This window comes from Alosa sapidissima, chromosome 2, assembly GCF_018492685.1.
Source record: "Alosa sapidissima isolate fAloSap1 chromosome 2, fAloSap1.pri, whole genome shotgun sequence".
Classification (NCBI taxonomy): Eukaryota; Metazoa; Chordata; class Actinopteri; order Clupeiformes; family Clupeidae; genus Alosa; species Alosa sapidissima.
The window spans coordinates 4,951,016-4,969,002 of NC_055958.1; the positions used below are offsets into that span (position 1 = coordinate 4,951,016).

Consider the following 17,987-nt stretch of genomic DNA (forward strand, 5'->3'; position numbering starts at 1 on the left):
CCTTATACAGTTTATTTAATAAGTTGCAGTGAACAAATTATGGTAAAATTACATTTATTGTGTTCTGCAAAACTCCTTATCAAAAAGTCAGTAAAAATATTAACTCTGTTCCTCTTAATGTAGATAAAATTACAGCACTGTGAATGTCATGATGGTCAGTTATCCATAATTAGTGCAATGAAATTATGCAATGAAATAACTATTTGCAATCAAAAGGATTCAATTATCTTATTTCTAGTGAACGGAATGCTCCCATTTGAAAATTTATGGGAAGTGCTTGGACATCTTGAATTGTGCTTGTTCTCACATTTCACCACAACCATACACATTGGACAGAGCTGGCTGTGTTAGAGAAACTGCAAGGCCACAATCTGAAACATAATAGGCTCTACAAATTAAGGTCATATTATTTTAGAGAGTCCATCAGCATCTGCTTGAACTTCTCCAGGTCCACCTTCGTCATGACCTTAGCTTTGTGAGTCTTTTTCAGTATGTCCAGTGTGTCCAATACCATCATTCCGCGGGCGTAGCTGCCAGAGAGTTCCACAGTGATTGGTACTTCGTCACTTTCAAGTATGAACTTGTCATCGATGGCTGCCGCCAGGGCATAGGAGTCGCAAGATATGAAGCCCTGGCCCGCCACCAGCTCCTTCTCAATCCGCTCACTGCTGCAAGCCTCCATGCTGTGCTTGAAAATGCGCTTCATGAAACGCGCCTTCTCTGTGTCCTGGGCCAGCCAGTCATCACAAAACTCCTGTTGAACCAAGACCAGCATTAATCAAGGTGGCTCATTCACTACCTCAGAGGAAGTACATACATTTAGTCACTTAGCTGACGCTTTTATCCAAAGCCCCTTACAACAATCAGGGTGCAATCAAGGTGCAGTGCCACTAGAATATTGTTAGTGCAGCAATAAGTACTACTCACATTGAATAGTGTTTCCCATACATTGACTTATTTGTGGCGGCCCACCGCAATATCAACACTGACCACCATACCTGTCAACACTCCCGTTTTTCCCGGGTTTCTCCCGTATTTCAAGGTCATCTCCCAGCACCCTCCCGTTTTGTTATTTCTCCCGGAAAACTCCCGTAATTTGCATGGCCATCAAACTTCATTTTAAAATCATTGATCCATTCAGGTTGCCAGATTGTGTATGAAATACACCCTACACATACCCGATCACTTAGTTTCAATTTCAACCGTTTTGTCATAGGCTAAAACCTGGCAACCCAAAACCCAAATAAGTAAGCGGGTGCCGACTGCGCAGCCTGAGTCTCGTCGTAAGCAAGCGGGCTAGTTGAATGGCCTACTCCAGAACTAGCTGTTGTGAAATTGTTGGGAATTTAATTGATTAACACATCACAAACTATTATTGAGTGTTGTTGATGCACTGAACTTGTGCCCTCGGAACCAAATCTGACAGCAAGCAGCTTTGGAGTTTTGGAAGTAGGCTACAGGCAGGCAGCTGGTGGATGCATAACTGGCATGTGTAAGGTAATGGTAAGGTAAAAGCAACGACCGAAATGCAGTGTTGAAACGTATTAAATATGCAAACACAGATCCGGTATAAACACTATCCCCCCCCCCAAAAAAAATCTCCCGTTTTTGGAAAGCTAGATGTTGACAGGTATGCTGACCACCACACAATGACATTTCCTGGTTGTACTAAATTGTGCTTAAATATGGTTATAATCATAACCACACTACACTAATTTGTTAAAAACTGTTGCATTCGAGTTAATTCTGCAAACCTACCACCACAAATAGAATTCAATTCTGTGGGAAACACTGGAATAGAATAACAGTTCAAGGGAGGGGGAAGAGGGATAGTCAGGAGAGGAGCGCAGTGTTATGATATTTTTGGTGGATTTTCATTTTAGCTGCATGCAACAGTTAAAGCCATTCAGGCTTTAAAATACATAAAAGAGACTTGCCCAGGGGAGTTTACTGCGACAGGTGAATTCCCAGGATGCAATGTAAGTTGGGCAGAGGTAATCGTTCAGCACTATATATGCTGCCTCAGGGTCACAGGCAAAGTTGAACTCTGCACAGATTGTTGTGTTACCTCGTGCTGAAGGGAAAAGCACAGTGGTGATCAATCACTATGGAGCTTCTCTCTCACCAACATTACAAATTCAAGACACCAAAGGTCTGTTGAAAAATTAAAGGCTGAGACATTGGACAGCAGAGAACAAGAGTTTCTTACGTAGAAATATTGTTAACAAAATTAAATACACCAGTAATAACATGAAGGTAAATCAAGGACTTACATTCTGTGTTCCCCCCCATAATGTAAAGCCCTTTAAGTTTTTGGGAAATTGAGGGATCAATTCTTATTGCCAAAGCCAGATTTGTGAGTGGGGCTGTGGCAACCAAAGTCACCTGTGTGAGAGAGATCTCATATTACCATACATGGAAACACCTCATAGATCTGTGTGATTTGGTAAGGTAACAGTAAGGTAAGAAATGAACATAATAGAATGATATGCAAATATAGTCCCTAAACTCAACTAAAAAGACATTGCTTAAAAAAGATGATATACTGTACATACATTGTCACAATTGTTATCGGGTAAGAGTTATATGATTGCCTGTGGTTTCATTTAGCTATTTTAATAAGACTTAATTGCTTAGATAAATAATGAACTAAAAGGGAAGTGAAATTAATTAATGAACTGAAAGTGAAGTGAAATGAATTAATGAACTGAAAGTGAAGTTCCGACACGGTCATCTGATCTGTCAGCTCACCTGGCCTGGATGTTCGTTCACGATTCGGATCATGGCCTCCACAGCTCCCTCTTTCTGCAGAAGATCCAAGCCAGGAGCATTGGGGTCAGGAGCGTCACCCAGTCCATCTTCACCATGAAAGTGTCCCGCGTTGACAGAGATTCCCAATAGGGGCTTGGTGGCCCCTTTGAACACAGGAATCTAAAACACACCATCAGAGAACAAAGTTCACAAGGCCATAACACCCCACACAAACTTACCAAATGCCTTCACAGTACACACATGGCCAACTACAAAAAAACACCAGTTATCATGTTGGTAAACTTATAAGTGTCAAATGAGATGTTGTAGAGTATGTTTGTTTTGGTGAATTTTGTACAATGCTTGCTGCCGCTTTAAAGAGCTGACTGTGTTCTGGTGACCCCAAAATTAAGAAAATATACAAATATTCCACTATTATATATATAATAGAAATATTTCATGTGCATTTTGTCTCCTTTTGGTAAATTCCACTGAAGCTATAAAAACACAGTCCACATAGGTAGGCTACAACACTGAGGTAGGGATAAGAGGCTCTCAATGAGCTGCATTGCATTACCAACATTTGATGGGTTGTAGTTTTACGAAGAATGACACTGTTGTTTTCCTGCCTTTGGCAAATCAGACTTACTGAGAAATGTTAGCTTGTTGCAGGAAAAGTGCCTTTGAATTCATCACTCAGAGCATGTATTCTGTTATTCATAGTCTACAACAAAATACTGAAGCATATTAGTCCATTCTATACATATCTACTCATTTGTCAATTTCCAAGAAGCTAACTGAATTTGCAGACTCTGGCTCAGATAGCCTACCAAGTCATGTGCTGGTAAACAAAGTTAGCCTACTTCCTCTGTTTACTCTTCTGTAGTTGTTGTTTTTATGGCATGTGAATGGATCATGAGCAGTCAAATGTTTGTCAGCTGTCTATCTCTACATTTGTAAAGAATCTAAAGACAATGATCTCCATGTCTTAAACTTTCCCCTATATGCTGCTTGCCATCACCTCAGACGCAAATCAAGAGTAACTAAGTTTTACTGATAAGTGGCAATCTCCTGTCATAAAACGATTGCACAAAGAGAACAACGATTCATAAAGCTGCCTAGAAGTTAGAATGACGCCTTTGTGCGTGCAATATGCTCTGCTTAGATCAGGTCAAAGTTAAAGTCAAAGTCTGCTTTATTGTCAATTTCTTCACATGTCAAGACATACAAAGAGATCGAAATTACGTTTCCCACTATCCCACGGTGGAGACAAGACATATTTTACTAATTAGGTCCACAGACAAACATAACATTCAAGTAAACAATATAAAAAGTAAATAAGAAGGCACATACAATGAAGAAATAAGAGCAGCAAAATTTGGGTTGAAATTGTGCATACAGTAGACAGTCAATATAATAGTGCAAAAGTCAGGCCAATAAATGGCTGAGGTAGTTCTGTTTGACCTAAGTATGCAAGTGGCATAGTGGTGCAAGTTATGTAAGAGCAGCAGAAGTGTGTTCGGTTTGGAAATAGTTTGGTTTCGGAAAAGGTAGAGAATTGAGGGCTGAGATAGGTTCAGCGCATTGATGCTTTCACAATTTACCTCTAGCCGACCGCAAACTTGAAGGACACGCAGGACATTCTTGCAGACGTTCTCCACAATCGTATTTCCATGCACACAGGTGATGCCGAGGACCTGCACATTTGGGGCGGCGAGAGCGATCATAATTGCCTGGGCATCATCCACTCCACAGTCAACATCAATCAGCAGCTTTTTCGTCATGTTGGACATAGACCCTGACAGACAGACACAACTGGAGTGTTGAAGGCGTTCCTAGTAAAAATTAAAAATCTGGAAAAGCAGTGTTTATCTTCAGTATATCTTTAGGAGGTCTACATTCCCATAATCTCCACACCGCGGCGAATGCGCGGTAGGCGAAGTGCAACGTAGGCTAAGCAAACTATAGTCTAGCCTACTGTTTAACCACTGATTTGTAACAATGTAGGCAGGCAGGCTACATTTTACCACAACTCTGCACTCTGCACCGTTGCAACTAAAGGTCCGCTCAATTAGCGGTTCAGCATAGCCTACCTGTTTGTGTAGAATAATGCCTCAAGATTTCCCGTCTCCTTCTTGTGTTGACTGACGACAAATGTAACAATCTCTTGACAGACAGCCAATCACATGGAGGACGAGTCGAGATTAGGCTGAAAAAGTAGGCTAGATGATCTCATTCAAGAAATAATAAAGTGAATAAATAAAGAATGTGTGTTCCAGGAGAAAGAACACTGCTAACAAACAAAGCCTATTTTACACGATTGTTATTGGTTTGGAACACAGACAATCATTTCCGTGGGTAGGCTAATGTATAATCAACTAAATGTATACAGACTGAGTGATCCTACCAGAATCTTGTCAAGGCAAAACGGAAACCTTTCAGCACACTACAACCTGGGAGTATAGCCGCCATTGTCTGCGCATGTGCACTGTAGTGTCTGTGACAAGACATTTTGAAGTTTAAATGCCTGAGGCCAGAGTCAGACCAACAGGTGTATAGAGCTGTGGATCACTTTTTATGTTGCCATTTTCAATGCATGAGGACAATAAATGTCTAGAATAGAATGAAATTGTTTAAGAACAATAAAATAAGCAATGTTATGGATATTGAGTTGAAAATATGAGCAAGTGGTTATGTTTACCATGTTCCTGTCCCATTAAAAAAAAAAAAACATTTAAATGGCCTAACCATCTGAAACGAATAGTTTCCTTATTGTTCTCAGGTTGTCCTCTATTCAATTGTATGTGTAGCCTAATGTATAAAAAGGAATTTAAGCTCTACACACTAGGCATATAGGGCCTACTCTTTAATCATGGCTTGCCATAGTCTACAACTCTGTCTTGTTTTACTGGCATCAGAGTCCGTTTACGGAGAGCTGGATCACTCCCTATTAACTCCATTGTACCTGCAATCTGTTGCAGTTCCGCTAGGGGCGATCACGAATAAGTGCGAAAACAATGGGGGTCTATGGAGCTAGACGGCTAAATTTGTCTCTTTCACCTGGTTGTCGTTGAAAAATCGAAGATTTGATTGTGGTTTCTGCAAGCTCACTATGGATTATAGGTCAAAAGTTGAATGAACGAGTACTTACGTCCTTTCGATTTCTTACAGGTTGGGTCGTTGTTGCCCACAACACACTAGCTTTCTGCTAATGAATGTCATATGACGCATTTGAAAGGCTTTTTAGAACAAATAAGTATAAGTAGTATAAGTATATTTACTCTTTTGATCCCGTGAGGGAAATTTGGTCTCTGCATTTATCCCAATCCGTGAATTAGTGAAACACACACAACACACAGTGAGGTGAAGCACACACTAATCCCTGTGCAGTGAGCTGCCTGCACTAACAGCGGCGCTCGGGGAGCAGTGAGGGGTTAGGTGCCTTGCTCAAGGGCACTTCAGCCGTGTCTACTGGTCGGGGTTCGAACCGCAACCCTCCGGTTACAGGTCCGAAGTGGTAACCAGTAGGCCACGGCTGCCTAAGTGAAACATATAATACTCAGCGGTGTGTATTTTCTCTGTCCCCTCTTTCGCATGCAACATTCAAATTTCTGGGCACAAATTATATCCCGAGAAAAGTGTATTTGAGGGGTAGAGCTCTATAGACCTCCATTAATTCTGCACTATTTGTGAGCGCCCTCACTGCAACCAGTTCAGAAACCGGAAGTTTCCCGAGATTGGCGGTTCTCCCCTTATTAGACATTCTCTGCTGGCATCCTTGTTCTGGTGAACTTTGTAATCACAGATAACCTTCTTGGTTAATATGAAATAGAGTGTGTGACATGGGTGAATAAAGCATAACAATAAATTACTTATGTTAACTTCTTTTAATAGCTGCAAGTAGTACTAAGGAATGAATGTGAGAGAGCACACTTTACAGCATGTTAGAGCATAGTGCTTATACCACCAGTTTTGCAAGACGACATAAGCAAAGTTATGACAAAATAACATACAATAAAAAACAGTCAAAAAGAAAAAAATAATATTTTTTTGTCATAATTCTTTCATTGTATCGATATCTGCAGAAAATAACATTTCAGCCAACAGAGGTTACGTATATAAAATCCATGTAAACATAATAAAGCGTGCACATGGAAATCAAATCTAAAACAGGTTGTATTTCTAGTAATTCTTATTAACCCTTTAATGCAGTGTACCAGTGACTGTTTTGAAGAAGCCTACCCATTAGCCTGCATGCATTAAGAAAGACTCATTCCCATTGCCAGTTGGATATCTTTCTTCTTGCTGTTATTTTAAAATATTTACTCTCTGTACTTTTTGGTGTTTTACGTCAGTGTTTAAACATGTAAGGCCTTTCTCAATAAAGAAGTATATTTAATCTTATTACAAATTCTATAGTGACCTTTGCTCACAATAGATAACCTCTTTCAGGCCAAGAGTTGAAATGTTGTTTGTGTTATAGCCGTGCACTCAGGGCTGTTGGAGAATTAAGACTTTGGGTGCTGTGCTCTGCAGTGCAACACTCTTCTGCTGCAGGGCAAAGTGAGAAATTAACTTGAGAAAATGTGTACGCTTAAAGTAGAATCAAACCCATGCTGTATATATGTATTTTTCAGGGCTTAAAATATGAAGTATCCTGGACCTGGTCTTCTGTGGCTTTCTGGACATTCTGGACAATCCAGGTGTAGGAGCAGACTCCGGAGGTAATCTGACTCAGGGTGCTTGGCAGAGCAACAGCATTCTGTAGTTCATGAAACTCTTTCTACCAGCATGGAGTCCTCTACACTCCCTTCACTAGGTGCCAAGTCATTCATCCATATTCGGATTTTCAATAATAATAACACCACAATCAAACATAACTTTGTGACTACTGTCTTCTAAAAACTTCCTAGATTGTATTTGTAACAGGTGGCCTATTGATCTGTGCCACATCAACCAAAGGCTATCTAAAGATTTCACACCTGTGCCTGCACTGAACAAAATGGCATTGTTACAATAGTCCTCCTGCTTATTTACATAGATCACACTATTCTATCTGTTGTTTCGAAGCAGGGCATAGAAGCTCGTGCAGAGATGTTTGATTTGTAAGACAGTTTTAAGGCAGCTACAGTTTATGCATACTTTGACATCAGTGAGTATTAAACAGTGGTGTATTTGGTGAGTGATTCATTATTACCTGATAAAGCGTTTGTAACTATGACTAATATTGGGAATTTTGCTTTAATCACCACGATTGACATTTTTCACTTTGACTGTGTCTGTGCTCTACAATCAAGACAAAAGGTATTTTGTGGCGTTCATTTTCTGTAGTGAAGTTTTTAAATCTCTCCTCTGTTAAGTTATGGGAGTGACCAAGTTAGGTCCCTGAGGGCCATTATGTCTGTAGACTTCAACTGAGATGGGAAAAAAACACATTACTTTGAGTTACAATACTTAAAGCATCATTGGCACTGTTCATCACTAGTTTATTGTGATCCTAGGAAAAAAACACCACTTCTCGTCTAACAAATAAGGCCAACTATATTTGGCTTCAGGAGAGGTCCTGCAGTGGCTGAAAATAAGGTTTAGCCAGATCGTGTTTAGCTGAGTGACATCTGCAAGCCAGCAGACATGGTGGCCCCTCAGGACCTGGCCTGAGCCTCCCTCCACATCCCAGTGCCGTTCTACCAACACTACCTCAAGACTCTGCAACAATTCAACTGAGGAAAGCACAACTGCCGTCGAGCAAATCCAACTTCAACATGGCTCTGTAACACACTAATCTACTTGGGCGAAATAATGAAGAGAGCTGGAGGGGAAGTGCACTGGGGTGTGGCATCTTTGAGTTCTAGTCGCTTCTCCTCTCAGGTCTCCACCTTCCCATAGGTGCCCTCGGGGGGCCGGTACTGCTTTGGGAAGGCCTTCAGCTGAAGAGAGTTGAAGGCATATTTCCGACTGCCCACATTCTTCATGGTGTTCTCTCGTCGACACCCCTCACTGGGGGTAGACATGGTAAAAGAGGACAATTAAGACAGGAATCAAGCAGAATAGAGCAAAAGCCAAGAACAAAATACATTCAAGAAACAAAGCCATCCGTCGATAGTAATGATTAATTTTAGTTATATTGCCCTGGAAAGTACTGAATTGAATCAAAGAACTGAAAAAAACATCTCTGCTGTTTTCATAACCATTATGTCAGTCAATGATTGTGTGTGTGTATGTGTGTGTGTGTGTGTGTGTGTGTGTGTGTGTGTGTGTGTGTGTGGGCTGATTATTTCCATCAGGCTCTGGTGGACTCCTAACCTGCGCATGCAGTCGAGGGCCTGGGTGAAGACTTGCGGGGCCATGCAGTGCTCCTGCTGCAGAATTGTGCACTGCTCCAGTGTCACTGACATGGCTGTGCGGTCTTTCGCACTCTTACAGCTGGTCATGCGAACGCCGTTGAGACGCCGACACACCTAAAGTTTTAAAGGGCAGAGTAAATCAGTAATTAGGTGAAATAGAATGTTTGAGAAAGACATAATTGATCAAATTTAAAAATGACTTGTTATAAAAATGATTTATGTAATTCATTCTATTGTTTTAATGAAATGTGATAAATGTGTATTATGCAGCTATGTTAAGTAGGGGATAATGTATAGAATGCCGGTCATTATCGAAAAAATAAGTCCTGACGGGGCGATTCGGAACCCGACGCACAGCGAAGGGGTCTTGCTCCGCCCTGAAGGGACTTATTTTCCCGATAATGACTGGTGTTCTATACATTATCCAGCTTATTATTCGGCTACTTGCCAACACAAGAAAAATAAACTTCACATTTTTTCAAACTTCACAGCGTTTTTTTGTTTGTTTTTGTTCAGTCATCTACTTCCTGAAATTTTGGTCAACGATACCTGGGACACCGAAACACCGGGGCACATGAAATTTGGTGGCTATGTAGCCCTACTAGACTTTTACGGAAAATTTTCGTTTGGTCCCCGGGGGCTACTCCCCCCCGCGCTGGGCCCAATAACTACCTGAACCGTGGCACCGAGGATGAATAATTTTTTATGGTATGTTGGTCTCAAGGGCCCATATCAACCTAGCCCATAATTACTCATTTGTGATTTGCACCCCCCCCCCCCCCCCCGTTAAAAAATGAAAATGCAATATCATTCTGCTTTAATCGCCCCTCTCTTCAGTTAAGATGTTTAGAACTGCACCAAATTTTATGTGTATGATTAACCTGACATTCTCTGGGGGTGTGCCAAGTTTCGTAGAATTTCATCCATGGGGGGGTCTAAAAAAATTAAGTTATGTGTACATTTAGTAACTGTACACTCATTGGCCTGTGGTGGTGCACACATATACACACACACACACACACACACAGGTACGCACATACTATTCAGTAGGATTAAAGGAAAACCAAATATTCATCATCATTTGGCTGCATTTCCAGTATTGGCATTACGTAGTCGTTTGTCCACCAGATGGTGCATCGTTGCAGTGAGACGTAATTTTGTTGGAAGTTAATCTAAAGTGGGTTGGAAAGAAAATAGACGCTTCCTACAAGGACAACACTGTAGTTTACTGCAGAGAACGTCTAATAAGGGTAGGATGATTTTCACATGACATGTAATTCCCATTTCTTCTTGAAGCCAAAATAAATCTGAGAATGTTTATCAGACATGCTTGGTTTTTACTGCAGGTATGTTAATCTTATAATTTTCATTTATAATCTTACAAATTGTATCAATAGCCTACGACCTAGGTAAAATACTGTTAGGCTTACCGTTAGCATTGGTTGAGTGATGGAGGCCAATTTCATTATTGGTGTATTTGTAGAAAACCATAAATGTGGTTACCAAGCAAATTGATATCAGCGCTGTAATTATCTTTCGACTGTCATCTCATTCTTTTGTGACCATAGCCTACAGTAGTTAAGTGAGTTAGCCACAACGCGTTCGCTAACGTGATGGTTTTCTAATGGAAAATATAGGCCTACCTGAAAGATAACCTGTCTATGAAGTATCCTAAACAGGCTGGGACATTTCTGCTTGCTAAATAGGTTTTTCTGCCGTTAATTCGCTCACGGTCCTTGGTGGCCCTGTCAGTGCTTTGTAAAATGTTGCATCTGAGCTAACGTTCATTCCCAAACAATCCTCTATTTTCAAAGGTGTTTCAGTAACGTTAAGGAAGAGCATGGCTCAAAGTAAAGTAATAGGGCTGAGACAACGTAATTGACTAGACTACATTAATTCGTCAAAGTGAATCATTTGTGTCAACTCGTCACAACGTAGATTTATTAACGCACCAGTGATGATCTAGGCTACATATCTCCATTTAAACCAAATGTTTTAGAGCGCACTTTGAGAGATGTATCCAGGGCAGGGCTGTTGCACGTGCTACAAAAATCATTCTGTGCGATGGATGATTTACCAACGTTACATCTGATACAGTTTTGCCTATGGCTATACATGCGTGAGACTGAGACGCTTGTTTGTTTGAAGTGCTTGTTTAGGGTGTGAGAGGTGAATCAATGTGCTTTGATTCCAGCTTGGTAGTTGTAGTCTATGCGATTAAAAAGCATGTGTGTGTGGGAAGTATCCAAACAATGATAACACTTTCATTATGGCTGCTTTAGCCACAGACCTTCAGCTACTGTACAGTGGGTCCCATTTAGAAGTGACCACTTAATTCGCGCTTTCTGTTATTCACGCAGCTGGGTGAAATGTATTACAACTTTTCGCCAAGAGGTGGCAGCTTAAGTCCGCTTGATACTGTAAGCCAGGTGTTTTCAACCAGTGGTCTGCGGCCCACTTGTGGTCTTTGATGACATTGCTGGTGGTCCCTGACCATAGATTCAGTAGTTGCAATGTGGAAATCAGTATTTTTCCCACAAACAATAACGGACTTAGCTCTCAACTTGGCCCGTTAAAATGTGAACAGTCTAGCGACGCATTTCAAGAAGGGCCTTTTGGACATGTCAGTTATTTGTACCACTGGTTAGATGTAAAACTGCATTTCGTTTTAGACTATTGGTATTTCATTTGTGCATTGACAATAAAGTTGAATATCATATGAACTAAAGATGACTAAAATCTTGCATATGTAGAAGAAGAAACATTCACAAAAATCCATGGCATGACCTCTCTTCTTGATAGCTGTTGAAAACTATAAGTATAGTATACGTATATACACTCTTTTGATCCCGTGATGGAAATTTGGTCTCTGCATTTATCCCAATTTGTGAATTAGTGAAACACACTCAGCACACAGTGAACAGACAGTGAGGTGAAGCACACACTAATCCCGGCACAGTGAGCTGCCTGCAACAACAGCGGCGCTCGGGGAGCAGTGAGGGGTTAGGTGCCTTGCTCAAGGGCACTTCAGCCGTGCCTACTGGTCGGGGTTCGAACCGGCAAACCGCCGGTTACAAGTCTGAATGAATAAATAAATAAATAAATAAATAAATAAATAAATAAATAAATGTAAAACTGATACCTTCTGCTTTCCCCAAATACAATGTAGCCTACAGGTGTACTGTACATGACCTTTCATCAGTCCAGTTGCAATGGATGAACTGTGATGAACTGCCCTACTTGTGATTGTTTAGAGATTTTAAAGGTTTTATAATAATGCTACAAATTTTTTGGCTAGTGCTACAAATCTATTCACCTTCGCAGCGCCAGTAGGCTACTTGCTGTGCGGCCCGCACACACACACACACAGGCATGCCAAACAAGCATACACAAAAGTTTCAAGAGTGGGGGATGGAATAGAAGATGAGACAAATTGATTAGTGTGATTTATGTTCGCGGAACGGATGTACAGGACTGAGCGGCGGTCATATTTTGTACCGCTATGCGGTACATCTAGTTACATGAATATAATTGACGGTAGAACGTTGGGAAATCCCACTCCCAAGTCAATGGAGCATACTACTAGCATTGTGAAGATCCGGATAATAATGGACATAGAAGGCACAGGGATATGTTATGTGCAAGACTGCAGGAGACAAAGACTGCAGGATTAGATAAAGAGGCAGTGGAAGGAATGTCACCTCTGCAGCCTGCCAAAGGATGTCCACATTCTTGCTCTTCCTGGCGTGAATATTCTGGCTCAGGAATTTGAGTAACTCAGGCACACAGTTCTGACTCTGAGACCGAGGTAGACCTGGAGACATTAAGAGGGAGTTTTGAATGGAGAGAAAAGCATCCATTTGTAGACCAAATAATAATGGTGGAAATGGTGACACGGTTATGAACAGCCTCAGCCTTACAGTCTTCAGGAAGGACCTCTTTGAACTGGTCATAGTAGGAGTTCAGCCGCACCAGACTCTCCAAATTCACAACTTCCTGCAGGGACGTGTCTCCAAACCTTTGACAAGAAAGAAGAATGCCACTAACAGGATTAACAGGCTTATTTCTGTTATACATCAATTTCACTTTTTTTAACAAAAGAAAACATCTTCATGTTCTCTTTTGTTTTATGCCTCACTCACTTCTCTGCCAGGGTCTGCTGCTCATTGATGCCTATATTGAACATCACTGGCTGAACGCGCAGCAACATCCCATTCTGAATCTCCCGTGGCAACGCATCAAACAGCACGGCTGGAAGCTGCACACGCACGTTGAAGCCATCCCTGTTTCCTGTGATGACGGGCTGAATGTCGGGGGCGAAGACAGTGGTTGCCTGGGTAACCTTGAAGGTGACGTTTCTTAGGTCCATGACACCAATACTCATGTCTTCCAGCATAGACAGCTCTTCACCTGTGATTCAAGCATAGTATAGTACAGAAAAACATAGCTATAGTAGGCCTGTAAAATATTATATGAGGTCATATGTTAATTAATATAAACAGGACATACTGACCAAAAGCAGAATGCATATTCAAACAGAGAACGAGTACATACCATAGGTGCTGAGAAGACCCTCAAACTGGACTAACAGCCCAATAGTATGCAGCTGTTTCAGGAAGCCGTTGTCATGGAGAGAACTCCTCAGCTTGGCAGTGAACCCACAGATCAAGGCAGTTAACTGTGAACAGAGAAATCATTGATGGGTTTGTGTGTGTGTGTGCGTGCGTGCGTCCGTGCGTGTCTATATGTATGTGAGTGTATTCCACTCACTGTTTGGCAGAAGACCACATCTCTGCGGTACTGTAGGGCCAGACTCATGCCGATGGTGGAGGCGCTGTCCTGCATGAGCAGGAACACCATGGACTTCTTGGCCTTGTCACTCATCATGGCCACACACTCGTTGAGCGTGGTCAAAACTGGGTACAGAGCCTCGCTCCACTCTCCTGTGGACGAGTCATATGAGATTAGACCATCTTCACTAAAACCACATGACCCAAGATGGGGGAGGGTGTTGGAACATGAAACACATATATATATATATATATATATATATATATATATATATATATATATATATATATTGTATGTATAGGGTAGGATCAAACAGGCTCATATACCAACTGAGTATGTTAGCACAAACACAGACACAAAGACCAATACATAAGGAGTCAGCTCTACCTCCCCTCTCAACCACTGCGTTCCTCTGATGAGCGTATGCTGTGTCGACCATCCATTAAAGCTAAGAGGTCACAGTCAAGAATCTTTTCCTCAGTGATTCCTCCTTGCAGGAATGACTTTATTTTATCCTAATTTATATGAATGACACTTTTATCCAAAGCGACTTACAGATGTCAATTAATTGCTGGGCCAGACTCCCTGGACCGACTCAAGGTTAAGTGCCTTGCTCAAGGGTACAATGGTGGCAGCTGGGAATCAAACTCACAACTTTTCTAGGCAATAGCATGCAAACCCGGCTCCTACACTGCAATCACCCCTAATGTTTTATGTTCATGTGATAGTTTTAGGACTTTCAAGGCATGTTTTAAGACTCACCTTGTGAGTTCACCTGTTCACCTTGCACTTAATTAATTAATCCTCTCAGTTATGGTTTGTATGTTCTTGGTTTTTGCTATGAAAACTCAATATTTCCATTGATGATATTTGATATTGTTATCAATATTATTATTATGCTTAATGTAAGCTTTTAGACTTTATCTGAAACTATTACTTTTAACTATAGTGTTCATATACTGTAAGTCGTTTTGGACAAAAGTGTTTGCCAAATGCAATAAACATAAAAATATAGGAATTTAGTATGTTTACACAAACACAAACATATATACATAAGAAAAGCGATCACAAAGTGGTTGATCCTGTCATGTGATCAGCTATGAAGAGAGCAGTAAAAGGTGTTCCTTTTGACGGAGACTTCGCTCCCCCTAGTGGACAGAGTCAGGAAGCAGTGGTGGGCAGAGTGAAAAGAATCACTGGCCCGATTTGCCCACTTCATAGTAAGGGCGATTTAACTGAGAAAAGTCAGTACAAGTGACTGGAGATGAATTGATAGTTTCAGTTTTTGTGAGAAACACTGTCTGGACATGTACACCAAACTGTAATGGACAATATGAAGATGTTGATAGCTGAGTGAAGCCAGGTGAGAAGTTATGCATCCATAGAAGCAGCTCATCAGGGAGCTTATGAACTATGCGGGAGGATTTGTAAAAGCCTTTGGTTTCCTCATGTATGGACAAAATACAGAAACGTAAAGACACACTGCGGGGAGGGACACACACACACACACACACACACAAACACACACAGAGAGAGAATGCAAGCACAGATGTTCACACTCTGCTTAAATTCAGAGCTGCAAGCAAATACACACACACACACACACAACACACAGACACACAAAAACAAACAAACACACACAAACACAAACACATACACAGAGACACATGGGCACATGTGTTATACCTGGGGAGGATCCCTCAACACTGGGGCTGCCATCTGGACAGAGGGAAGTGAGAATGCGGTTAGGCGAGCACGTGGCCGACGACTGGGCCGAGTGCTGAGTGGACACACATGCCTGCATGTCTCAGCTGGGTGAGAGTGCGCACACATGCACATGAGGCAGTCCTAAGGGTCCAGTGACTACTGATGAACTTGCACAGTGAACACTGCAGATTGCCCTGCAAGGCTGGGGACCACATTGGCCAGCGGCAAGCAGCAGGCGGCAGTGGCAAGCGTAACGCAATGCTCAGACCATTACAAGTTCTATCTCGTTCCTACTGTAAGTAACACAAACGGTTTGCCTAAACTGACAAGTGAATACGCATAAAGTTGAACCAAGTTCATACCGCTTGCCGTTGGTCACTGTGATCCCCGCCTAAGTGCTGGGTTGATTGTACTGTAAGTGCTGGGTTGATTGTACTGTAAGTGCTGTGTTGGTATGAGAGAAGGATAAGGTACAGTACAGTATATGCCTAATGGAACATTAATGGCACCTAACGTGCTGCTACTGTAAGTGTAACAGATAGTTCTACAAGAGAGCCAAAATAATTGACCCACTCATCGTTCATGCTGTCTGTCCTATGTGATATACAAAGCTAAATGATTGTAAATGAAGGACATTTGTAGGCTATGTGTCGATATTACATTCAAGTAGTTCATCTTATTACATCTAATTACATTACGTTATATTCCAACTAATAATTAGAGGCTTGCTGTGTAATTAATTTCAATGTAAGGCTGATCTAAGATGTAAGCCTACAGAGATATTGATGGGGCATGATGAAGTGTGCACAGGGCATTGGAGGGTTTGATAAGCGTAGTGATCACAAGGTTGGTGAGAAGGGGAAGAGGTCTTGTACGGGTCATTGTGCATGTTGCCGTAGCTACCTTTCTTGCTGGCTGTGGAGGGCTGGTCCAACTCAAAGACGTCTTCAACGCTGCTGTCGCTGGCCATCCGGTCCTTGTGCAGAATACGCTGCACCTGCTGGACCACACACTCCAGACTCTTCTCCACATTCAGCCACACCTTCTCCTGAGAGAGAGAGAGAGAGATTGATTTATTGATTTGTAACTTGCTGTTACATAATCTACTTTGGATGCTTTGGCAATATTAATACTCTCAGATTTGTTATTTGCATTTCAATGAGACGTGTACAGAGAGACAGTGGGAATGAGATAAATTGAAAATAGAAATAAATAGTACATGGTCTATTATAAAACTGCCAACCTGCCTCCTGATGAACTGGTTGAAAATGCTCTGAGGTGTCATTACCACTTGCCTGAGCAAGTTGCATTAGCGAATCTTACCCCCTCCTCCTCATGCCAGTCTTACCCCCTCCTCCTCGTGCCAGTTTTTCCCCCTACTCCTCATGCCAGTCTTACCGCTCCTCATGCCAGTCTTACCCCCTCCTCCTCATGTCAGTCTTACCCCCTCCTCCTCATGCCACTCTTACCCCCTCCTCCTCATGCCACTCTTACCCCCTCCTTCTGGTCTTACCCTCTCCTCCTCATGCCAGTCTTACCCCCTCCTCCTCATCGTACCCAGTCTCCTCGTCTTACCCGCTCCTCATTGTGCCACTCTTACCCACTCCTCCTCGTGCCAGTCCACATACAGCGAGGCCCGGCTGCTGCGGCCGCTCCACTTGGCGTGGGGAGAGCCCTGGTTGTTCCGTACGACCACACGCTCGGGGTCAGGGCTGTGGGACGGCGAGCCGCGAGAGGCGATGAAATCAGGCCGTGCGGTGTTCAGGGCATGGATGGCCAAGGCCAGCAGCTTGTTGTTGCACACCATCACCAGCTGTCTCGTCTGCCAACATACCATGGAGAATCATCACAGGGCTCGTGTTTACCTCCTCAAGTCCAGTTATAATCCTAACCAAGTCTGCCAACATTTACCTCCTCAAGTCCAGTTATAATCCTAACCAAGTCTGCCAACATTTACCTCCTCAAGTCCAGTTACTTTCAAATGGTTCAAAACTCTATCAGTTTAGATCCTGTACAGGGAGGGTTCTGTAGATTGTAATGCCTTTACTGTGCATCTACTACATTTAAAATGTGATGCTTTCTGAGCCATCGTACCTTCTCTGTGAGAATGGCCAAGGTCCTCTCCAGCGCGTTGGCCGAGCGGTCTTTGGCCGATCGGGACAGCCGTTCCACGTAGTAGCTGACCTGGGTCTTGAGCGTGTTGATCTGAGGGATGAGCTCCCGGGCGCGCACCACATCCTGGGGCACGTAGACCATGGAGGACGGACTCGACTCCTGGCTACTGCAGCGGAGCACATGGGTGCAGTCAGAGACGGACTCAAACAGAGGATCCTCAGGATGCAATTTGTTTTTTTTTGGTGCATGCCGCAATACAGAAAACAAGCAGGGGGAAGC

General features: G+C 42.3%; 2 protein-coding genes across 9 annotated transcripts in view; both read right to left on the reverse strand.

The window, feature by feature from the left end:
• Positions 1-37: 37 nt before the first annotated feature.
• si:dkey-4e7.3 (uncharacterized protein LOC402865 homolog) lies at positions 38-5,277 on the reverse strand. 3 transcript variants are annotated; one of them, XM_042073995.1, is made up of 7 exons: positions 5,159-5,277; positions 4,845-4,960; positions 4,356-4,549; positions 2,752-2,931; positions 2,274-2,385; positions 1,938-2,074; positions 38-754 (listed from the first exon to the last, which is right to left on the reverse strand). In XM_042073995.1, the coding sequence occupies exons 1-7, from the start codon at positions 5,260-5,262 to the stop codon at positions 407-409; spliced, it is 1,191 nt and encodes a 396-aa protein (XP_041929929.1). In that variant the 5' UTR covers positions 5,263-5,277; the 3' UTR covers positions 38-406. The 3 variants fall into 3 exon arrangements, with proteins under 3 accessions (XP_041929929.1, XP_041929946.1, XP_041929938.1); XM_042074012.1 differs by having other exon boundaries at positions 4,356-4,604; positions 4,845-5,233; XM_042074004.1 differs by having other exon boundaries at positions 4,845-5,232.
• Positions 5,278-6,623: 1,346 nt separating this feature from the next.
• Positions 6,624-17,987, reverse strand: part of inpp4aa (inositol polyphosphate-4-phosphatase type I Aa) — a 22,369-nt gene continuing 11,005 nt past the window's right edge. For 2 of the 6 annotated variants that reach the window (XM_042073493.1, XM_042073485.1), the window contains 11 exons: positions 17,688-17,871; positions 17,194-17,415; positions 16,497-16,641; positions 15,573-15,605; positions 13,866-14,038; positions 13,650-13,773; positions 13,238-13,505; positions 13,016-13,113; positions 12,797-12,909; positions 9,055-9,209; positions 6,624-8,748 (listed from right to left, as the gene is read on the reverse strand). In XM_042073493.1, coding sequence (XP_041929427.1) covers positions 8,616-8,748; positions 9,055-9,209; positions 12,797-12,909; positions 13,016-13,113; positions 13,238-13,505; positions 13,650-13,773; positions 13,866-14,038; positions 15,573-15,605; positions 16,497-16,641; positions 17,194-17,415; positions 17,688-17,871 — 1,648 coding nt within the window. In that variant the 3' untranslated portion in view covers positions 6,624-8,615. Of the gene's footprint in view, positions 8,749-9,054; positions 9,210-12,796; positions 12,910-13,015; positions 13,114-13,237; positions 13,506-13,649; positions 13,774-13,865; positions 14,039-15,572; positions 15,606-16,496; positions 16,642-17,193; positions 17,416-17,687; positions 17,875-17,987 lie in introns of all 6 variants that reach the window. The other 4 variants (XM_042073487.1, XM_042073484.1, XM_042073506.1 and 1 more) reach the window with 3 other exon arrangements.